The sequence below is a fragment of the Notothenia coriiceps genome, unplaced genomic scaffold (genome assembly GCF_000735185.1).
Source record: "Notothenia coriiceps isolate Sejong01 unplaced genomic scaffold, NC01 NC01_scaffold00006605, whole genome shotgun sequence".
NCBI classification, from domain to species: domain Eukaryota; kingdom Metazoa; phylum Chordata; class Actinopteri; order Perciformes; family Nototheniidae; genus Notothenia; species Notothenia coriiceps.
In genome coordinates this window covers 238,437-262,592 of record NW_011339306.1, presented here as the reverse complement: position 1 = coordinate 262,592, position 24,156 = coordinate 238,437, and the positions used below count along the sequence as shown (strand labels likewise).

Here is a 24,156-nt window from a genome sequence, read left to right as displayed (position 1 = left end):
CATTAGGAAAGTAGCCTTAGTAGGCAAGTGCTTTAAGTGCTGCAATGTACCACTCGTGCCAAAAGTGCCAGAATTCTTCAGACGTACCTAAAACAAGCCTGATACTAAACCACAGAGGATGTTGCAGAACCACAAGGACCTTTCCCTTCCCTTTACTGTGATTAGAGGCAACAGATGAGTCTTTTTCTGAAGGATTAGGCCGTGTCACTTTTTGGCTGCCTTTGTATCCCCCCCAGCCCCATCAGACAAATTAAATGTAATCCCCCTGCTATTTAGATGACAAATTCTGTATGTGATCCTGTAGGGTTGTGCCCCTCTGTCTGGCCCGAGTTCTAACCTGAATGCCAAAGTTGTCAATCACAGCTTGGTAGTGCATGCAGCGGGGAGGAAGCCAGGAATGCCAATGCATAACAAAATGTTTCATTAATGTGTCAGGGAGAAAATAAGAGAGGATATCTTTTTTGTTACAAAAGCTGTATTTTGAGCATTTTCTATTTATAAATGAGTGTGTTTCAGATTAGTAGGCTACTTGTTTGTTACAGATGAGGCCTTTATCAAAAGTGTTACAATTGCATGTATTCTTGCAACATGAAGACTGTAGACAAAGAACTCAGTTATTCTCAAGTATTGGCAAGTATTTATTTTGGAATGACTGTTCATGGAGGGATTTCAACTTTACTCTTCTTAGCGGCAGAGGCCAGCGTCAGCCAGTAACTCAGAAACAGAGGGGTCCAAAGACAAGCTAGGACCCAAACAAGGGCAAGGAGACAGCACTCTGAGCATGACTGCTGAGGAGGTGAGGCCTTTAGGATAGTAGTTTGTGACATGATGTGTTTGATGTTCTTTACAGTACAGTGAAAACTCTATTTCAGAACTTTTCTTTTTCAAATAAAGGTCAAAGTGTTGAGGCGGATAAAGGAAGAGTACGAAAGACGTGGAGGCTTCGTGAGGATCTTCCCCACCGCAGAAACATGGGAGCTCTATGGGTAAGCTGAGCCAAGAAGGAATACACAAGGGTGTTTGATTATAATGTTACTAATTTGTTGTGATGCACTTACACTAAATGTGTATAATCAACGCCTCAAGCCTGATTTCTCTTCACTGTCACTCATTAAACCATCAAACCAAGGTGTAGCTTCAGAGTTTGTAATCGTTAAACTCTGTCTCCCAAAAAAAGGCTTATAACTGACAGCGACTTTTATATTTAAAAAGGCATTTGAGCTCCTATTAGAGACGAGATCTGTTTTTGTGCTTAAAATTCATATTCCTTTATGAGGATATGAAGTTTGATTAGATCCATGGCTTACATAGCCGTAGGGTTTTTGTGGCACTTTTCAAAGCATATTATGTAGCGGTCCGAGGGAATTATGTTAATCTGGAAGCTGTTAAATGATCATTTAACAGCTTCCAGAGTAGCTACATGACAGACGTTTGAATCGCAGTTTCTGCAAGTGAGAAAAAAGCTTATTGGTGCTCCTGCCTTTAAGAGGATTGACATTGCTTATTATCTTGTTTCTCTCAGTGGGTATCTGGAGTCCAAGACATCCTTGAACTACATGTTGGCTAACAGACTTTTCCATGGAAGGTAAGCATTTCCATTGTGGTTGGGATTTGGGAATAAGTCTCTCCTTTATTTGTGGAAACAGTTGGAATCGATATGGCGTTTGTTTGGTCTTACCATTGGATAGGTGAGAGGAACAGCTGAGGAGACAAAGCACAGTCAACTTTTCCAGCGTGCGCCCAATGCGTATGTGGCATTTCTAAAGAGATTTGGGGCAGAAGTGGAAAGACAATTATAAATGAACTGTGGCTTTTTATTGAACCAGGATTTTTGTTATTGTAATACAACATGCGTCTATGTTATTTGAATCAGTATGGGCTTGCAAGTTTTACCCACAGCTTTGACAATTTCACAATGTTGTCAAGGGATTTACCCTTCCAATTTATCCCATCTAGGATTTTCCAGTGATCGTAAGGTAGCCAGAATATCGCTGCAAGTTATTCTTTGCTTTTTATCCTCTCCCCGTTGGAACACCACTCTCTCTCACGTCAGCTTCTGGACACGCTGCTTGACCCCATTAGTCTTTCTGAGAACTGTTTTTGTAATTGCTGATGATATTACGCATATAAATCATAATAGTTGTTACCAATGTGTTGACATGTCTTGTTCTGTCTCTCAGGAATGGGAGCGGGAATGTGCAGCTGGAGGTGGACGCCATCCACTGCTGTCACGTCGTCCAGTACGAGAGGAAGCTGCTGTCTCTGGAGGCGCGTAAGAAGAGACAGCTCCACCTGACTCATCGCTCGGCTGAAGGGAAGAAGAAATCGGGTAGGCCTGATGTGTTCTTGCCTCAATTCAATAAACCGCTTTTTTAGCAGTGTGATGACATTACATGCCAGAGCACTTTTGTTTCCAATAAATAACTCCCCTGTGTCACGGTTAGGTTGGCCAAATATGACTCTGAATGAGTTCATTTTATTGTGGCAACATCAGAACCTTATTTTGAGTGTATATGTTTATTTTGTTCAAATTGTCAGTGATGCCACTGACATTTGTCTTTCTCCTGCAATGCTGTTTACCCTCAGGGAAAGAATCCAAGACCTCCCCAGCGGAGAGCAGCAGTCAGGAGGGAGAGGAGAGAGAGGAGGTGAAACAAGCTCTGGAGCGGGTCTCACACAGGGACTTGGTAGCAGAGCAGAGAAAACAAGTGGGAACACCATTGGAGCGCTGCCACGGCAACCCTCTGTCCAGCTCAGAGGCAGCCATATTCAGTGCCAGACCCAGAGTCAACCTGCTCAACATCCTGCAGCAGGGGTGGGACCTCAGGTCAGTCTTTATCACGACCGCTGCTGCTCTCATCTGCCGCCCTCACTGGGATTTCTAATATGACACGCACTAATGCACCTACCAAATTATAATAAAAAAAATGTTGATCAGTTTGATCTAGCATTACCCATACTATGCGCTTGTGACTTTCTTTTTATTTGCAACAAAAGGGTAAATACATGTAATTTCCTTTTTTATTGAGAGCCTTAAAGTCTGCCACAACTAAAATATTGTATAGAAAATACTTATTTTTCCCATTTATCTTTCATGTTTCTGGTAATAACACTGTCTCATGTACTATACTCTGAATCTTTAATACATGTTGTGGTAGCTACAGCCTGACTGTTGAAGGAAGGAATTGATAGATGACATTAGCATACATATAGCTTTTATTAGCCAAGAATAAAGACATCTTCACTTTTTATTTACACTTGAATTCATGAAAGACACCATATATTCCAACTACGGTCACAGGACAGTCTTTACATACTACTACACCTAAGAGCAACAAAGACTGCGATCTGATGTTGACATTAAAGTGAGCCTGAAATGATAATTGCAGGAGGAATTACAATAACAAGTCTGAGTTTGTAGAAATTCCTCAGTGCTTGCCAGGACTGTGCGTGGAGCAGGGAAATTATAGTACAGCATATCAATGTTGTGTTTGACACCTTTTTCCAAAACAATTTCTTCATTTCAATGTCCAATGAGAGCACTGTTTCCAAGGTTTACCCGGGTCACAAAGACAGATTATCATGTCGATACCGATGCAAGACAAGATACAGGGTGTTTCAACAACCTCTGGGTGAAAGTGATACATACCTGTTTTCTCTTAAGTCAGCTAATGAATATACAGCATTCACTTCTGCTTGTATCACAGATTCCAATGCCAAAAGTATGGGAAATGTTTTTTTATTAACCGTCGTTACGTCTTTCTTTTTCCATTGCTTTACCTATGCAGTTCTTGACGATTCCCCCCCCTCCCCCCCTCTCTCCAGTAAAGTGCAGGCTCGGGTGGCTTTTTCCTCCTACCTGCAGCGAGTCCAGCAAAGGCTGCTGGCAGAAAGCAGAGCCAACGCCATCCCAGCGTGGCCAGACAAGGACAACGACCAAATGGTATAATGATTTTGAATCTCCTTTTCCTAATAAACAGACAAGGCTAGAATGCCTTGGGGCATTGTTCCTCCCTTGAATGTATACATGATGCCAGATTTCCCCTTGTTATTATTATACTGTTACTCATATGTACCCTGGCTGTAGCTGTGTTTGAGACATTTTGTGGCCACATCATGGAAAACGTAGTCTCTGTAGAAAGTTTGGAAAGTCTGTATTGTTACGAGATACATCATCATCAGTGACCTCAAACCTTCGGGGAAACTCAATGTCGATCTGTAGGTGATTAAATGAAAATGTTTTTCATGGCTTTAAACCCTGACAGAAGAAAAGGTGTGGTACGATAAATCTGTTGTTTCAGGGAATTGATAAGATATTCCTCATGAATGTTTTTTGTCTGCACAGGAGCTGGTGATTCGCTTCCTGAGACGAGCAGCCAGTAACCTTCAACAAGACATAAAGGTGGTCTTGCCCAGTCGCCAGCTTCCAATCCAAGACCGCAGACGCATCCTGTCCCACCAGCTAGGAGAGTTTATCTACTGTTACAACAAGGTGCCCATTCCCAGACTACCACAAAATCACAAATCTAGGAGAAGATGCAAACATTGGAAAACTTTATCCACATTATGCGGTCTTGTTCTTTCCTATCTTCTTAGGAAACTGAACATATTGTGAAAAAACAGGAGAACAGCAACGAGGAGCATTGTATTAACCCTGGTGTGTTTCAGGAGTACATCACTGCAGCAAGGTTAGTGAATTGGCGAGCCCACTGACCATTGTTCACTGCTTGGCTCTTCACTGTTCCAGTAATAATATATGCTACTGCCTGAAGAGTGTTTTCAATCTGCTATACACATGTATCTCTTTTTTCTACAGTGAAAACGATCTGGAGGAGGTTCTGACATTCTACACACAGAAAAGTAAATCAGCCAATGTCTTCCTAGGAACAAAAGTGAGGAGTGTTAAGAAAGACGTTCATGAAGTAAACGCCTCTGGAGATTCAGGCCACTGTGAGAATTCCAAAAGTGAGTTTCTCCCTTGTGTTTTTTCCCCAATATTTTTGTTACTGAAGGTCTGGTTTATGTTTAATATTTTATCATTCAAGCACAGTAAACAGGAATTGTTTAGATTTGTAAGCCCAAAAGAAAAGTTAAGGGGAAAAAGATTGAGTCATCTGGGGTGAAGAAGAGGTCAGCTTCAAACGATTAGAACTCATTGGGGGAAAACAAATGTGTGTCAGAGCCGAGGAATGGCTAACTCATGATAAAGGAGCTCTGGCTTCTTTCCTCTTTTGAACAGCTCTGTCTATGGCCAAAGAGGATTCCAGCGCTTCAGAGTCCTCGCTCTCCACTGAGAAATTCAGCAGTGACCCGGACATCAAGGTCACTGAGAGACAGCCTCCTGTCCGTACTGAAGACCAACCGGCAGCAGCTAGATCTGGTAGAATCCAGCCAGAAGTCAAGGCCTTCCAGCACTTTTCTGGCTTTCCTGTGACTCTAGACCGCACACATATCCCCCTGCAGCACGACTGCCCTGCGCCCAGGTCCCTGCCTCTTCACTGTCCGCCACCACCACCCCCTCTTCAGCCGCCGTCCTACGCACAGTCCCTGGCTAAGTCTCAGTTCTGTCTTTCTGAGACCCTCTGTGACCCTCCTGCATACGCCCCCACCCTCATGGTCACACAGCCACCAAAAGCAACGTGGACAGCCAGCTCTAACACGGCCTGCGCTGGAACATCAACCCAGGTTTTAAGGAGGATTCAGTCCTTCACCACTTCCTCTCAGACCCCCGGAGCTGCCACTTCCCTCCCGACTGCCACGCACATTTATAGTCAGAAGCTCTCTAGACCCACCTCTGCGGGCCAAGGTGAGATAACTGAAATGCACCAATTAATCAACTAACTAAAAATAGATGCTATTTAATGATTCCACAGAGAAAATAGTTCCTGTTTCTCTCTGTTTTATATCATATAAAATGGAAATATTTGGGCTATCAACTGACGATAAAAAGATTGAACCTGGGGGTGGATTATAATGGATTTTGCTGGTAATGAACAGATTAACTCCCATGTTCTCACATCATTCTGTTATTCTCTGTCAGTGATCAAGAGGAGCAGTTCCAGTAAACTGAAGTCAAACTCATCAGGGACGATAAAGGAGTTAAACTCCCAGGCCCAGTCGAACCAGCAGGCCTTCATCTCAGCGCTTAAGAAGCTGGCTGACAAGCAGGTAGCTCGCCACTATACCAGCTCCAGTCACATCAACCTGCTGACACAGCACGTGAGTTCATTACGTTTTTTACCTGTGTATTCCCTGAGGCGACAGCTACTCCCATCCGGAGCAGGATGTTTTCATTGCGTATAGGAAGCTACAATTTAAGAGTTATTAAGCGATTGTAAAGTGATCTGTGTAACGTTTCATATAAGGGAGAAGAATCTGGGCCCGCTGCAGTAGTGTCTCACTGTGAGGTCTCTGACATTTCTCTTTGTTGATGTGTAAACCTGGCTCTGACCCCATGCTGAGGGTCTGCTGCCTCGCACCGTGCACCTTCCTCTCTCTGTCCTCCGCTCGCCTGCAGTCTGTGGGCTGGGGTTGGTGCTGGGGGGGGGAGGGTCTGAAACTGGGGTTTAAAGCTGGCTGGCCTAAACAGTGGTGAGCCGCATCAAGCCTGCGCTCTGTGTGAGGTCTCATTATCAGATGCACCATGGGGGAGTGATTTCTGTTGATACTTAACAAGCAGCCACTTTTTTGTGGTAATTGATGCTTATAAATAGAGGAATGTGGCAAATTGGCACTGAGCAGGGGAGCGGCAGCTCCATTGGCTCCATCAGCACCTCTCCTATATTCCCCAGAGGTTTGTCATACGGCGTGTGGAGCCCCTCCACCTCCCCCCCCCTCCTCCTCTTCTTCCACCTTCTCCTCTGCCTCACTGTCAAAGTTTTTTGTGATGGCACCAGACCACACAGACTGCAGATTTTATGGCTTCCTTTCCACTGTACGTTATTCTGTCTATCTGAAAGGTGTTTGCTGTATTTCTTATGATTAGTTATTCTGCAGTAATTTATTTTACAGAGTAAAATAGTCCGGTGTTTTGCACTTAAAGACTCAAAGTGTTTTTCTTGTTTATTTTGGGGCTGAGATTTGAAGTCCTTTACTCACTGGCTGAACTAAATGGGGAACATTGTAAACACGAACAACACCCTGCTGCTCTGGTTGACCTCTGAGGTTCAAGTAATTGCTCACTCTCATGCCAGATCCCATGTTTACAAAACAGGGACTGAACTTGAGGAAATGCAGACACACAGTAGTCGCCTTTTAATGAACTGAATAAAATCCATCCAGCATGTGTGTTTGTTTGTAGAATATATTATTATGAGACATCCTTTAACACTGTCACCATTGGACAAGCGCGTGTACATGACCTTAGACAATGGGGCATTATGGCAATTATAAACACTAGATGAAGGTCACTGTGCCTTGTGTGGAAAATACATATTTATTATGGTTGATATACATACAATTTTGTATCTCTTGTCATAAAAATGTAAGCACTGAAATATAGGCAATTGTTTTTAAATCAAATAATAAGAATACGCCCAGTGTACCTTGTTAGTGACTCAGAGCTGAGGCTGTGTAATACCCTGCTGATACATTTTTCACGTCGTACAAGGCTTGGCAGCATTACAACTTTCCCATTGGACTATTTAGTGCACAGGAGGAAATAAAGTAAATAAAACGCCACAGCAGTGTAATTTATTCTCCCATTAGATCTCACTGAACATAATTCCCAGGGCAGCACAGAGGTACAGTAGTCGTAAACAGATTTGAGCTGGCGAGTCATGATAGCTGATTCTGTCAGAGTTGGAGGAGGGTGGGGGGGGGGACCACCACCTGGATTTAGTGCTCAGCAGAGACTGGCTCTGCCATGTGCTGTGTGTACATTTCACACAGCCCCCAGAGACAAGATAATGAGGCGGTCGATGTGGGGGGGAACACAATATGACTGCTTATTCATCAAGCATTCCCATTGATTTAGGGACTAGTAGTGGAATGTTTAGTGACTTGGAATACCTACATATTAAAAATACATTATGAAGAAAACTGGCTTTAATTTAATAATCTGTTGAATTTTTCTCCACTGCCTACAGTTGACCAACTTAAACCTGGCCAACAGGATGCTGGGCAAAGAGAGCACCACGCTGAACCCCAAAGTGCGGCCCACTGCTGCACCACCAGGCCCTCTGAAGGCTACTCACTCTGCAGCACATCGCTGTAGCAGCACTAGGTGAGTCCAAAGACATGTGGAATTATGCAGGGGGAACTTTTTTCTTTCTTTCTTTACAGGTTAATACACATAGTAACAAGACTTGCAGAAAAACAGACAGACTTATGCATAGACAAAAAAATGAAAACACAAAATACATCACATCAGGGCTATTTATCTCTTGCTTGCAGGTTAGAGCTCTTTAACAGTCATTCAGCAATCCTCCTATTTTAAGCTAAGCAAAATCTGGCCTTGTGGGCCTCGCCAAATCCCACCATCCCTTTCACCTCTTCTCAAATGTTTCACTTTGTAGTCTCAGTGCATATATCGACTTTTCCATTACATATGACTCAGGAGTCCATCCACTCTCCCTCCGTCGGAACCTCTTGGCTCATCCACTTCCTCGTTATAGATTTTTTGGTTGCCACCCTTAAAATTAAAAAAATGTACTTAGTGTCATTAAACATCGTATCGAAGTCTACTTTCCCCAGGTACATCACTTCAAATTTCAATAGTACTTTTGCATTAAGTATTTTTACCCTATAATTGTGGACCTGAGTCCAAAGAGGGATTATGGACGGACATTCCCAGAACAGGTGAAAGTGGTTGGTATTAACATTGCAGGGAATATCTTTCAAGTTCAAAACAAGCATATCTGAAGTACATAAGGACATTTCATGAAATGATGTGTCTTTTTCAAAAAGTAATAATAAAATGCGGTGGGTGGCTCACCCGGTCTTTAGTGCCACACAAATCCCTGGCCTCATGTTATATCAGCTCAAAATGATTCCAAAGGGCTTTACGCCGTGTGGTGTAGAGACCTTTGGAGACCGTGGAATAACTGGTTTCAGATTAGTACTTGGAATCGGCAAGTATTGGAATGGGTATCTGATAGATAAAATGGTTCATTCCAACTTACAACAGTTTGAATACATTTAAAGAAACTGTGATTTCAGTTGGACTTTCTTTGGGAAATGGTTACAGTTCCTCCTCTATTGCTCCACGTTTGCATTTGGCAAACATCTCTGTACAAGTTCTCCCTGTGGTCAAATTTCAGTATTGTGCTCAAATGCACCACTTATTCGCCCTCCCCTGAGGCAGCAGGGAAGGAATAGTGTGTAACAGCCTCAATGGAGTGCAGTGCCAAAGAAAACAGCAAACCTCCCTCGGATAGTCTGAGTAGCTGTGTGATGTACACACAGACATTTTAGTTCGTTATAACAAACATTTCAGTTTTTTAGAATATGTCATAGCCTTTAAATGCTAAAGTTGAGTATCATTCTTAAGTTTAAGTGTTTGCAAGGAAAGAAAGCTGTTTACCTATTAAGTACTCCTCACTTTGGCCAATTGATTGCCGAGGATTTTCTGCCTAATGAACTTTACACAAGTCTGTACTGTAGACACTTAGATTGTGGTAGCCTATTTGGTCACACTCAATAGATTCTAAATGCTTTTTTAATAGTCTCTGTCGAATTTTCAGATTGAAGAGTGTTAGTTTTTGGAAAAGGATTGCCAAGCACCAACACTCCTCTGGGCAGGGAAGTCCAATACATGCCTGGAAATTGGCATTTTATCCTCTTTTTTATAGTGCTTTGTGGAGCTAAGTAGCACTAGATTTGGCTGCTGAGTGGCGGGAGTGTGTGAAGCATGCTGGCAGCTTAAAACACTGCATTGGCAGGGTGGAGGCGATGGTGAGGGGGCAATGTCAACACCCACATGATACTGCATCCTTCCCGCATATTTCACCCCTCACATTGCTCTGAGGGGAGAAGGAAGGAAACAGAAGGACAGAATATGATCACAGGTCCTACTCTATGGTGCCATGCTGGGATATTTGACCGGCTATTTGAAGGTGTAACTCATTGAGGGATAAGCATCTGTGGTGTTTTATTTTTGTCGTTATATGTGAATGACAGTGTCTCAGACAGCTTGGCCTTGATCTTGATCTTGGACTCTGTTTTTCCAGTCCTGCCCTTCCTTATGTATTGAGTTGTCAGGGAATTCCAGGAATGTCTGGCCTTTTCCCTTTTTAAAGTGTTTTTATTTCCACAAACCAAGAAGAGAGATTTATGACAATTTATAATTTCACGGATAGCCTCACGTTGCTTTTATATATTAAACTGTGGAAACAGAAATCACCTTTTGATCTCCCATGTTACAGCTCTACTGCTTTGATTGGACCATACATTTCTTCTATGAATGTAATCCTTTCCCTTTGACTATTTCAGCCTTTCCGGCACTTCATTCGTCACAAAACACTTTTTAGTAAAGCTTCACCTTTCAGCTTTTCACATTTCAAGTTCATAGAAGGAGGAATATACAGTACCCTTTGTTAGAAAGCTTATTCTAAATGCCTTCAGAAAATACACAGCTCCCTTCATCTACCCATTTGTCACTCGCTTCCAATACAAAACGCTCTCTTGTACCCCAGACCCCCCCTGCCCCTGGTTTGACGTTCACCTCTCATCGCACTGAAATGTCTTTAATCTGATATTAGGATAAATTGCCTTGATTTCACCTCGGAGCTGTTTCTTATAACACAGCATTTCCTGTGTGCCCCCCCACTTCCCCCCCCCCCTCACACTCAGGCCTGATGGTTTGTGCCAAACATACTGAAACTGTTAAGCACACTGGCTCTTTTAGCAACCACAGGGGTGAAGTATGATGGGTTTCAAAGAGTAGCGCCGCTCTTTGAAGTGCCGCTACCAGGATCTACCAGGTATGCTGCATCAGCACTCTGAGAGCTGCTGCCTCACTGCAGTGTGCCGTCAAACCGGAGGGCTTTGAAACCAAACGGCACGTCCTCACACAGCCACAGTGAGCTGGGGGGGTCGTATCCGGTGCTCCTGAAGCGTTAATGAAGATTTCCATTTAATGATGAATGGAACACTCCGACTTTCAGACTACATTCAAAAACAACCTGTGTTTTGTAACTGTTTTTCAAAGTAGCATCTTAGTTTAGGGTGATTTGATTAGATTTACAGATACGGTCTTGTATAAAGTTACTAGCAGTTAATAGTCATGTAAGGTAAGGTAAGGTACGTTTATTTACAGTATACAGCACATTCAGACACAGGCAATTCAAAGTGCTTTACATCAACATTAAAACTTAATAAGAACACAAAAGAAAGGAACACAATAGATAAACACAATGGAATAACAGATTCATAAAAACCATGCATAAAAGAGATACAGAATAGTTTAAATAGTCATGTGAATTCCCATTTAATATGATTTGTCCCTGGCCATAAAAATTGCCTCAATATTTATCTTCTAGCTGTACATACGTACAAATGACCGCAAACCTATTACCTCTACTGTGTTCACTCCAGTACCGCTAGAATTGAGAAATACCACAACCCTACTTATGCAGGGTATTTTTAGTTCTGTTCAATACTTGTTGGATTGATGTTTGACTTGGTTGAATCTTGTAAGAACATACCATTCCAAAGGATTTTATGACAGCATATTTGCTGAACCATCAACCCAGCTAATCAGAAAAGCACTGGTGAAAATTGAAAACTCATTTGAAGGAGGACAGAGTCCCCACACAATTGGTTTGATGTCTTTCTTCCTTTGAATTTAGAAAAGAGAGTTTTTTATTCATATTTGATTGGAGCCAGATGTGGTTATAGGATATATAGAACCCTTAAGTTAAGAAAGAGTGACATTCCAGGGAATGGATGGAGGGTTTTCAGCAGATACAAACACCTTAGTTTCACCACCTATTACTATGTTTTTGTATAAAGTTGTTCCTATGTAATCTCTTAGACATTAAGCTAATTCAAACCACAGGCAATACATTGTAATTGTTTTAAAAACTGGTTTAAGGAACAGTGGGATCTGCATTTGCTTTTATTAAAGTCACATTAAACATCATAGCACTACTTTAGTGAAATCTGAACAACGTTTTTAACATTTGCATATATTAGTAAGAAATAGATCAAATAAAAGTGCAGTGTGAATTTTTTGTAACCATACATTTATAAAATGTATAGTTTTGGAGAATCAATAGAGTATCATTTTATTTATTCATTTATTTAAAAGGGACAATGCACATTAATAAACATTTCTGTACATTTGTTAGTCAAGAGGTTATCTTTAATCTGTAGTCCCTGAATATTATTATATATATTATATACTGAATAGAGTATCACAAAACATAATATCGCAATACCAAGTAAATCAATATTTTCTCAGCCCCCTAAATTCAAGTTGAAATGACAAAATCAGCAAACAATTTGTTTTAAAAGTCAAACCCATTAAATACCTTAGCCACCTTTTTAAATTGTTCACTTTACATCAGACCATGTTCAGGATGTCAGAATATTCTAGGTTTTCCCTCAGTAAACCTCTTTTTTTAGAACAGACCTCTCGTACTTTCAGGATCCTATATTACTCACTTCTGCAATAACTAAAGCATCAGCACCCACGTCTAGACTGTTTCCACAACAAATGCTCAAACCCTGGTCCTTTTTATATTCGAGAGGCAGTTCTATTGAGTGTCATGTCGTTACACTAAAACAAAGTAAACAAACAGTAATAGCTGGAAATACCCTCTCACTCTTGAGGCTGCTGTTTACACTTGGGCTCGGAGATACTGTGGTATGATGTCATCTCCGACCGTCCATTTCCCCACATTCACACGGAGTTAGATTGATGCAGCACATGTGCTCCACTTGCTCTGCTGTGTTGTTCTACAGTAAGTCATATCAGTGTATTAAAGGACAGCGCGAACAGCGGGGATTAGGTGACACCAGTAGTCCTGCAGAGAGGGCGGTCCCACCATGTTGGAACTCCACACATGTGCTGTACTAGTGATGAGAATATCAGATGTAAAACAGTTTTTCATTGGTCATTTTTTCTGGACTGAGAACTATTGCTGCTGTTTTTAAATTCATGATCTGTAATGTGTTTTGCGTGGTGTTGTGTTGACAAGCCCTGTCTGGACCGACTTCTTCTCAGGGCCCTGCTGTGACATTCTACTTCAGGAAGCATATGCTCGTGACCGGAGGAATAATCTGTTTGAGACCATATGCTAATAAAATGGTAGCGCTGAAGGTCCCTGTGGTCCAGTGTGCAAACTGTAGCCAGGCTAACGGAAATGACTGCTGTAAACAAAGAAGCAGTTCTTGTTTTGTCTCCTGGCGTTGTGGATTCTCTGGCCTCGCAAGGTTCACAGACAAGCCTTTGTTTCCAGAAGCTACATTTTTTTTGAATTGGCTCGTAGTCACACCATTTGTTTTTGCAATATATGTGCCATTATGTGAACTGAGAAATGCATGGGTGGATAGCATGTTCACATGAGTTTAAGATCCCTTGTGTCTTTGTTTGGCCACACAGGGCAGGATTATGTTTTCACTTGAGCGACACAAGATTATTATCCCACAGTGTGTATTGTTCAAGATTAATTGAGTTCTAATTTTAGAGCTTATCACAGTTCGGCGCTTAAAATATCCCAGCTATTGTGATTTTAGGTCTACTGTGTTTCCTCCTACTCTAGAGTGGACAAATGTTATTGCATCTAATGGGAGTACTTTCCAAGAGTTTCTTTTGTGATTATTACCCCCGGGGATCTTATTTCTTCAACTGTACTCTTTTTTTCTCATTTTGTGCCTCCCAACAGTGCTCTTTATGGCATTATGTTGTGGCTAAAGTGGTACACATACAGCAGCACACCAGACTCAATGTAGACTCAATTTAAGCGTGTCTGAAGGGGAGGCTCACCTCATTGCTTTAACAGCGGCCCAACAAGAAAAAAGAAAGGCTGAAACAGGCTTAGTTCTAATGACAGATAATCCAGTTACAAACTCGTGGAGCTCGTCAAAAGGTTTGCTTTCCAGGTTGTGGCTTTGTGATGTGAATGGAACGTGAAGCTCGGGGAGCACTGAGGCAAAGAGGAAAGGTTTTCAGTTCAGCCTGTGTTCGCTACAGGCTTGCCCTCTGCTTTGACTCTGATTTGCACACTTTGACTTGAGGCTTCTGTGGGCCCAGCAGCCACACACAGGGACGCTGCGAGCTGTCTCGTCTTTTTTACTTCTTGCTGGTGCTGTTGCAACTCAACATGTGGAGGGAACCGTGGGAGTTAATTAGCTGCTACCACATCTCTTCCTTGGTTAGGTGGTGACATATCTGGCAAGAAGTAGCAAGTACTGTGCTATTATGGCTACTAAAGCTTTCACCATCTTGCAATTTTGCAGGTAATTATTAGTATTTAGATGGATCAGTAGTGCGTCAGTAGCTTCATTTAAGACTTTTTTAGGGAATTATTTAAACATAATGCCAACCTCTCAATAAATGCTACAATGTTTATTCGTCATAACTTTTCGTCAATTGTCTCCCCTCCATATTTATATTGTCTAATGTAAAACGAATCCTCACCAAATGCAATAAATTACGAGTAGATCAAAAAAGGGCAGAATCAGGTAAAATCTCAGCTTCACAAAACACTATCTTAACTGGTGGTTATTTTAGCTTAGATATTGGAAACAAGAGGAAAATGCTACGCTGGCTCTTTCCAAAGGTAACATAAATCCACCTCCACTCTTTCTGCTCGGCTAAGCTAACCTGCAGCTGGCTGTAGAGTTTAATATTATACAGACAGACATTCATGTGGTATTGGTACCCTCATCTTACTCTCCTTAAAAGACATATTTTCCAAACTATTTTTTAACCAATAATGCTTTTTTTTCATATTTGTATTCTACTGTGACATGTTTACATTATTTAATATTAATATTAATATTAATGTTCTCATACTGCCTGTGCTGCAGCACCTCTTTTCATTCTCTGTCTGAAACCATAACCCAGTCTGCTCTGATTGGTTTGCTGGGCAGCTCTGTTGTGATTGGTTAACCGCTTAGTGATGTCCCGTCCATTATCATTTCACGTTCTAGTGTTGAAGCGCTATCCAAAAGAAAGACGAGCATTACGTAGTGATGTCACGATGTTATGGATGTAAACAAAGGATTCTGGTAGAGAAACTCCCTCTGAAGGGAACTTTGGGATATTAGCCAGACCAGTTACATGTAAAAAAACCTACTAAAAGACAGGCAAAACCAAAAAAATACATAATAAGGCCACTTCATCAGAATGCAATAAGACACACTGTGACCGACACAGGTGGCTTTAACTGCTGAGCAGAACAGTTTGGGAGATTTGGATTTAAAAGTCAGTGTGTGTGCGTTTTGCAGAATTTTGATACTCTAAACTTTTTGCTGACCTCTTCCTCTCTGCTCTCCAAGCCACAGGCCGCTGAAGGACGAGGAGGATCTGTGGCACGGGCAGATGCAAAGTGCCTATAGCCTGGTGACAGGAGTGAACCCCCAGCAGCGCTACGAGCCCACCCAGGGAAGCTACCAGCTGCAGTTTGCAATCCAGAAACTGCAACAGCAAAGACTCCAGTCCCGATCTTCGCTGGACCAGAGCCACTGCCGACACCAGGTATATAACAGATTGTGTTCCTCCTCATTGTGTCATGATAAATAGGATACTTTAATGACTAGATGTATTATTGTTAAAAGGGAACACCCCACAAGTGTCCTTTCCAAAGAGCGATGTGAGTTGGTAATGGCCAATTTTGATCCTCAAGTACACCCTAGCTTTCAGACTCGTTTTGTCCTTATTTTTTATTATTTGCACTTTGAATTGCCTTTGTGTCTGAAATCTGCTATTTAAATAACCTTGCCATGCCTTGCCTTTAGTGGAAAAATGGTTTCCATGCCACAGCGTCATATTACTGGAATCTTTTGTTGATTCTGTTTCAACTCCTCATGATTTGTTCCTTGAAAATGCTCAGGCCCTTTGTGTTTTGTTAAATTAAAATGTAGTTAAAGAGTTCAGAGTTTGTTCAGCTTCTTTTGTTTTCATTCGATGCCTTGCTTTAATATCAACACCACATGGATGAACTGAACTTGTACGAGAAGTATTGAGCTTTACCTCAGGAAAACCCTCATATTTGTGTCTGTACAGAATATTCCCTTACCTCAGCACTGTGCTGTCCAAAATAATACAAAATACGCCCACATCAAGGGGAAAGCTTTCATGTTAGCATTTACAACGCTATTCTCAGATTCTCTTTCCAAACCACTTAACAAAATGGTGTTTGGTGGGAATCTCCTCCTCAACAGAAGCTAATTCCTGGAGAGCCAAACATGACATGACAATATTGGAAGGTAAGTAAACAAGGAAAGCTGCTCCCGAGGGCACCAGAGAGGCCCTACTGCAGTATCCATTATTAGGTTTAAGTCTTTACAGTTCACATCAGATTTGAGCTTCATTTGTGTTCCACATGATTACAAATGTTGGGATATGATTTTTCTCAGCAGTAGTAATGAAGCGACAAAAAACCTTTTAGTCATGCCTCACTAGCCGTGGCCCGTGACCGATGTGATTTAGCTGTTTGTAGAGGGGGATTAGAAAGAGTGGTCTCGGTCATTTTGCGCAGAATAATTGTAATGTTTTAATATAAAAACAGGCCCTCTTTTTGTTGCTGTAAATTGCTTTGAAAGAGAATCTTAACAGGAAGAATGTATTTATAAGTGTTTTGTAAAGTGGAGACAGATTGGTGGATGCACCCGTTTATTCCTGATCTGTCCGGGGTAAAGCAGTTCCTCTCACATCATGGTTTATTCATCATTTTTGCTTCAATGCAATTGAGGTGATATTTCTCTTGGCTTGGGCCCGCAGCCTTACACAAGGCACTTTATGAAAGTGATCCCGTGCATTTCCTCTGTTCCGTTCCCCTTTTCATTTCGTCTCATAGTCAGAAAACAGTTGACAAAGTTTCCTTTTATTGCTGACATGTCCCATCATACTCCTGCATGAGCTCTTCACAACAAAGCCATCTTGTTGTTCAACTCTCTCAAACTGAGGTCATCGGGAGGCTGACTCAGGATAGGGTTGTCTCACCATCAAATCAGACAACCCTCCCTAAAATCCTTGCCGTCCCTCCCCCTTCGTTCCAACCAAATGGGTCTCTTTGGTAATCTGTATATTTACTGAAAATAAGTTCTTCAATCCTGCAGCTTCTTTTTACGTTTTACCATGACACCTATTTTGTTACCTAAAGAGAATAGTCTAAAAATGGTCTTTGCCCCACATACACCTTGGTCCAGGAATTAGTCAATGACTTGACTACTCTTTGAGCTTTTTCATCACCTTGCTGGCTTTTCTGACCTCATTAGAAAAGTAATTGAGCTTTTAGGATTACATAAAGACACAAAAGGAAGTGCTGTGAGTGCTCTTGTTCATATGCTCTATGTGTGTGAGTGTGTACTTCAAGGGGCTGTTCCGGCGCTGCAGTCCACGTTCCAGTTACTGGGTGCAGACTGCGCGGCTCCTCTACTGGCCTGGCTCAGAGCCAACTGGCAGCGAGAGAAAGGTGGCCTTCCTGGTCCTGCTCAGACTGGATTGCCGGCCATAGGCCTCGCAACCTGGAAACTCAGCTTCTCATTTATCAACAGACCAATTACATCAGATATTCCCTGTCACACCGCCGGCCCTTTGAGGGGCTGCACTGTGGAGCTGGAAAACCATTAGTTTGTCAGATAGCCGTAGGAAGCTGCAGAGAAAATAGCGTAGACGTGAGACGTGGAAGGAATGCATGCAATGCATTCTCCAGGAAGGACAGAGTGAAATGGGACTCTAAAATATGATGTCAGAAAGAAAAACGGTATTTCCCCTCTCCCCAAGCCTGTGAAAAGATCTTGTAAAAACAAATAAATAATGTAAAGAATTTTCTTATCAGTGCAGCCAACATTGTTGTTTTGATACTGGATGGCATTTCATTAATATATTATTCATGTCAATCACTTGACAAGACAACATTTCTTCCTCATGACTAACCCATTCCAAAGGTGATAGTACTTCCCTATTCCTCTTTAGGAATTGGATTTGTTTTTTACAGTTGAGTAAACACATACCATAACATACTTTCTAATAAATACTAAATACATTCAGAAGGACCCACAAATTATATATTTTCATAAATAAGGATTCGCGTCCTAATTCAAAACCACTGTTACTACATGTTGACTTGAATTTAAATTAGAACCCAAACAAGAGCTTTTAAAGTGTTCTGTTTTTATTTCAAACACGCACTGCTGTTAAATACTTAACCTTGTAAAGATTCAAGAATATAGGAAATATATTCTTTTTTACCCAATCTCAATGTATTTGTTTATAATTGAGAGATGATAGTAATTCAAATACAGAAAGCCTTATACTGCCTGCCCATAACGATAAACTACAGTTAACATTATCATGGCAAACTGAGTTAATAAAAGCATTCACTGTGTTAACAATACTGACCTTAAATGATATTTTCTTAGGCTCAATATCCAGACCAGACGGGTGCTCCACTCGCCCAGGCTCCCCCAGCCTCATCCAGCTGCCCTCCATCCAGCTTTCATGTTCGAACCAGCCACGGTCACAGCCACAGCCAAACCTGTGTGAGTCCTGTTCTCGCCCCCAAGCCGCCCAGCAGTGCCAGAGAGGGACAGATCAGGAAAACGGCAACAAAGCGCCTCATCAAGTAAGTACGGCCTTTCAACTGAACACATTTCTGATTCACTTCTTTGAGTTTCATAAAGTCACCATGTACTGAATAGAAGAGATTGCAGTGGGGAATGGCATTGATTGGCTTGTGGATTAAGACAAAGCGCGTGGGAGCGGTGAGTTCCAGAGGACACGGCCGATGCTAATGAGAGTTGGAATATGTGTGCAGTGGAGTGCTCCCAGTCTTTTGGCCACAGGGTGTATCTGCCTGTTCAGTAAACAACCTCATCACAGGCCTGCTTTCTGCCTGAACCGTAAACAGAACGTGGTTCAGTGGAAGGGCCCCGGGCTCAGAGCGCCGTTTAATTCCTGTTTGGTTTGGAGATAAGCTGAAGAGCACAGAAGGGAAAATAAAAGGAAAGGAGTGAAACGGGGCTGAACTGCCAGCTTTTCCCCTCACTTACTTTATGACTTTATGACTACAACATCTGGCCAAATTGCACAACAACAGAAAAGTCTTTGTGACCGGGACCAAATGTTTGTTTAAATCACGTTGAAGGGCACAATCGGATTGGCATAAAGAACTGTCCATTTGTCTGTGAGCCTCAGTAGTAGCAGAGAGTAGCAGATCGCCCTGAGCAAAGCCCTGGTTCTGCTGACGTGTTACTTTCAGTCATCTTGTTTGACTGGACAAACTGTTGCTGGCAAGTGAAAAGTGAAGAGGGCAGAGGTGCAGCGCAGGGGTTGTAGAATAATTTAGGGCAGCCGGATAGGTGCTGTGTTTGCTCCTTTGTGTGTGTGTGTGTGTGTGTGTGTGTGTGTGTGTGTGTGTGTGTGTGTGTGTGTGTGTGTGTGTGTGTGTGTGTGTGTGTGTGTGTGTGTGTGTGTGTGTCAGTGATCAATGTGTGTCTGTGATCTGTGTGTCTGTGGTCTCTGTGTGTGTGGGGTCTGAATAAATATATTTTGTAATCATGTGCAGTTGCAAGAAAAAGTATGTGAACCCTTTGGAACTACCTGGATCTCCTGGCAGTTGCCGTGTTTACACTCTGCATGTGGAATTCCAGAGCCCCCTCACACTCTCCTCTGTCCTGCATTTTTGCGGTCGACCAGTGTGACAGGGGAGAGTGTGGGAAAAACGGAAGCTTCAGGACCAAAAATGCACCGATGGAAACACGGAAACGAAAGAATAAAGAGAGGGGAAAAATAAGAATGACAGGGAAAAGTGAACTCTGCCCAGGAGAAAGGAGATGATTGTTTGCAGAAAATGGGGGGATAATACGTTGCTTCCCTTTATTTCCAGAGCTCATTTTAGGGGCAACTCAATACCTCTGTTATTGAGGCACATCTGAAATGCATCCCAGTGTCGGCATAAGCTCCTCCAACTTATAATAGAATCACTGTGCTGGGTGTATTCACACTGTTCAAGGTTATGCAGCACTCCAAACACCTTCCTCCAGCCAGCTGTTGAATTGTAAAACTGTTGCACTATACACATTTCCCAGTAATGGCCTTGACTCATTCTCCCATTAGTAATACATTGTTGATCAGTGACTGCTTTTAGTTGAATCAGAATTTTGTTATTTTGGTCTGGAGTGAAGATCTCAGTCCATTCAGCAAAATGATTTCCTCTGTTTGAAGACAAATCCTACAAGAGTGCTTTCTAATCAACCACGTCCGAATATGCTGAGTCAGTGACGAGTCAGCATTCAGTTTGAATTGAAGATTAAAGTACAGGACAGATCTGGGCAACGAGTGCCAGCGCCTTTGATTTTTAAGCTCAACAAACATGTGGTACACTTGCTCGAACCCAATGTGCTTCATGTTGGTATCAACTCAGCAGGGCAGGGCTCTCTGGTCTATCAACATACCACAGCTGCCAACTGGAGGGGCTGCGAGGACTCAAAGTGGTATGACTTCAGTGAAGGCTTTGAAAGGAGCAATTTGTAAAACAAATAAATGAGCCTGTTTGGTATTTTGTTTGCGAGATTTGGCTAGACGCAGCTGTAACTACGGAAACCCGGGCTGTCGTGTGGCATTACTAATAGGGTGACAATTACAGCAGCACCATTAATGTCAGCCTGGCTGCTGCTTTCACTCCCTATTCATCAGCCACAACAGTAGTTATTTTCACAGGATACTGCATACACACAGAAGCTGCCAAACGTGTGTTTATGGTTAAACTTTATCCCTTTTGGTCAACATTAAGTCTTGCTGGCTACTACCTGAATGCAGAAAAAATCTGTTTTTTTTTTTACATAAGGACTTCAGCTCTTGCCACAAGTAAGTAAGTAGTTCAAAATATTCAACTTCAGGCTTATGTTTCATCTGTGTACCCTGCAAGTTCAGATCTCTCCCACAGTGTTTCTTGTTTCTGCTTGCTGAGTCTTGAAGTGACCGAGTGAGAGACTGTTGACAAAGAGAGTGATGTGAAGAACCGAGAGGTCAAGTTTTTTCCCCCCCCTTTCAATATGAAAGGGGTTGCTTCCTGTCGAGGTATGCCACGCTTAAAGTGGGCCAGTTCTATTTGTGGTTGTGTAATGGTATGAAAGAACAACTGTGCAGTCCCTTACAAGGAGGCAGTGTGTACCCTCATTACCTTGTTAATGCTCCTCTGGCACGCTGCTGTTATGGGGTGAGAGGTTAATGCCAACTAAGCTTTATTTATTGTTCCCCCTAAAAAATGCTTAACAGATTTAATGTATAAGGTTACAGACGTGTCTGCTCCCGCTCTATGCTTCGCCAGTTCCTATAATGGTTTATTCTTTGAAAACACTGTATTTGCTGTCTGATTATGTGCAAATGGATATATAATTCCCTGTTTGGGAACCCGATTGAAGCCCTGTGAGATAAGTGTACACTACTGACTATTCAGCATATAAGATGGCCCATGTGTGCCCCTTCTGTGTCTGTAGCGACTGACGGCTGGTCTACATAATCAGCAATCAACACAATAAGCTTGGGAAATCACCCAGGACAAGGAGCAGGAATTTGCCCCCTTCTTGTCACAAATTAGCTCATGACGGCGACTCGGCAAACACTTAACCCCCAGTGGCCTCCACTGACTGCAAACACACACACACACACACACACGCACGCACGCACGCACGCACGCACGCACGCACACACACTAGTTAAACTGACTCCACTTGTCTTCTGTCAGAGGATGACTCATCAGACGTCATATTAGCTCTAACATTCGCACGTAGTTTTCAGCTATTATTTACTTATTGATGTACTCAGCTCAAACTTGGACAATACACAAGGATACATCCACAGCTTTATACCAGACTGTGGGGAGAAGAATTGGAATTCAGATGCTGTTCACCCCCGGGGAATGATGTTTTTGGTCATCTCTGACACTTTTCGTCTCATGATTAACAGGCAGAAGTCCACGGAGAGTTCAGCCAGTGGCAGTGTGTCCAACGGGCAGCATGTGGTCTACGAAGCCATCTGTGGTAAAACAGGTGGGTCTGATGCTGTATTTCTACACATGCTGTAACTTGGCCTGTTGGTGGTGCAGTATGGAAGGTGGGTGGGGGGGTGTGCCCTCTATATGCCAGTGGCCGTTTTTGCAGCCAGGCATAGTGGACATTCCCCATGGAGGGCTGATAGACACCACTGGATATTTTTAGCCAGCTTCCTGCTTGCATAGTGGTGTACAGGATTTGTAAATATATTGTGCACATTGTAGCAGATAACTACTACTGTCATAATGATAAATAAAGTACACACTTGACATTTCTTAGAAGAGTACAAGTGCAGATTTATTGGTTATTTTATTACAATGCCTAGTGTCGTAACCCTCTTTGTGCCAAGCAGAGTTGAAGCTGCCAGATCTGAATGAGCATGAACAAACTCTACAGTGCTATTTGACTATAAGTGTCCAAAACTACGGGTCAGATTACTGCTGAAGATAAATAGGTTTAACAGTGATGACATCTTTCTTTTGACATAGGATGGTGGGAACAGTTTGGGTGGGTACTCCCATCTGTTGGTCATTCCTACGCAATTGTAACTACGTCTATACGCAAAAAGGGATGTCCAGTTGTACCCCAGAAATCACACTTAAAGTAAAAATGTATCTTAGCCTTTGCTGCGTTTATAATGCGCCACAATCGTGGGTGCATGCGCTCACGTGTGTCATCCTGCCCTATTTCCACAACTCTTTCCATTCTAACAGAAGTGTTGAGGTTATTACAGTAACAGTGATATTTAGCGCTGATGCACACATCTGTTTGCCTGATCAGGAGCTTTTTTTCTTTCTTTCCATAGACCTACCATACATTAGCTTTAGCTAATCATAGCATTCATTACATCACGTGAGCGTCAGAGTCAAGCCGTCCCAGGAATCATCTTGTTGGAAAAACACAGTAGCTCTTCACCCCTCCCCCCCAAAAAAAATTGGGTGCGTGTGTCTGTGACCAGAACATTTCTTTTTTTCATTCTCCCCCTAAACTATGGAGGCTGGCTTAAGTTAACAAACATCTTATAAACTCATCAATTACTGTAACTGGATCCGTTGGGATGGCTTCTGAATTTCATGTATGCATTTTTCCGTCATCCAGGGCTCAAAGGGTGGGGGAGATGCTTCTCTCTTGACTTAATAAAAAAAAGGGGGAAAAAAAGGTCCCAGTACCAAAACCAGTTTGCGAGGCAGGTCAAACCATGCCTTTTTAGAATGGGACTGGGAGACGAACAGAGACTCAGTGTGGCTTTTTGGAGGGAGGGGGGTGTTATTAGAGAGGGAACAGCCTTTGTGGAGCTTAGGAGTGCGTCAGGTCTTTCTGCCTGCCCAGAGTACCTTTGTGGCGAGATGACTGAGCCCCCCTGATTGACTCTGACAGGGAGTTAGAGCGGGTCCAAGTGGAGAGCATTCTCTATGATCAGCTGTCAACCGTCATTAATCACACTCTCCCTTTATCTCCCTCTTGTGCACTCTCTTAATCTCTTCCTCTCTTTGCTCATACAACTCTCCCTTTATCCCCCCAAAACTTTTCCTGCCCGCTCACCCTGTTCCCCCTTTTTCCTTCCCCACTTCTTCTATGTAAATTTTTGACATGAGATGAAGGGAGGGTTTCGATCAAAGCTAACAAACCTAGATTATATCAACCACATGTGTTTTACAATGCGTCCCTTGAACCTCTCTCTTGAAGTTCTCAGGGCTGCACAGCTGGTGACTGTGGAGATTTATTGCTTTCAGTTTGAGAAGGAAATGAATGCTGCACTTGTGCCATTTTAATGGGAGTCTGATCATGTCAGGGCGCATAGCTTAGGCCTCTCTCTATCAAAATAAGAGAGTGCGGTGCCCTGTTGGGAAAGGAAGGCAGCTATTGGCTGTCATCCCCTATTCAGATGTATTATGTAAGTTATTGGATGTTTGATTCAAAGCAATCCCTGATACATCTCACACAAAGCTCCAAATGGTTGAGTAATTATGGGAGAGAAGTGGTTGTGCT

General features: G+C 42.5%; 1 protein-coding gene across 2 annotated transcripts in view; it reads left to right on the top strand.

The window, feature by feature from the left end:
* ttll5 (tubulin tyrosine ligase-like family, member 5) overlaps positions 1-24,156 on the top strand; it is a 48,258-nt gene that overhangs the window by 21,283 nt on the left and 2,819 nt on the right. The window contains exons 16-30 of one of the 2 annotated variants that reach the window (XM_010769172.1): positions 689-796; positions 895-986; positions 1,523-1,585; positions 2,181-2,329; positions 2,587-2,827; positions 3,826-3,943; positions 4,346-4,492; positions 4,597-4,688; positions 4,817-4,965; positions 5,240-5,806; positions 6,041-6,219; positions 8,088-8,224; positions 15,448-15,646; positions 18,535-18,737; positions 22,082-22,164. In XM_010769172.1, coding sequence (XP_010767474.1) covers positions 689-796; positions 895-986; positions 1,523-1,585; positions 2,181-2,329; positions 2,587-2,827; positions 3,826-3,943; positions 4,346-4,492; positions 4,597-4,688; positions 4,817-4,965; positions 5,240-5,806; positions 6,041-6,219; positions 8,088-8,224; positions 15,448-15,646; positions 18,535-18,737; positions 22,082-22,164 — 2,527 coding nt within the window. The remainder of the gene's footprint in view (positions 1-688; positions 797-894; positions 987-1,522; positions 1,586-2,180; positions 2,330-2,586; positions 2,828-3,825; positions 3,944-4,345; positions 4,493-4,596; positions 4,689-4,816; positions 4,966-5,239; positions 5,807-6,040; positions 6,220-8,087; positions 8,225-15,447; positions 15,647-18,534; positions 18,738-22,081; positions 22,165-24,156) is intronic. The other variant, XM_010769173.1, reaches the window with a different exon arrangement.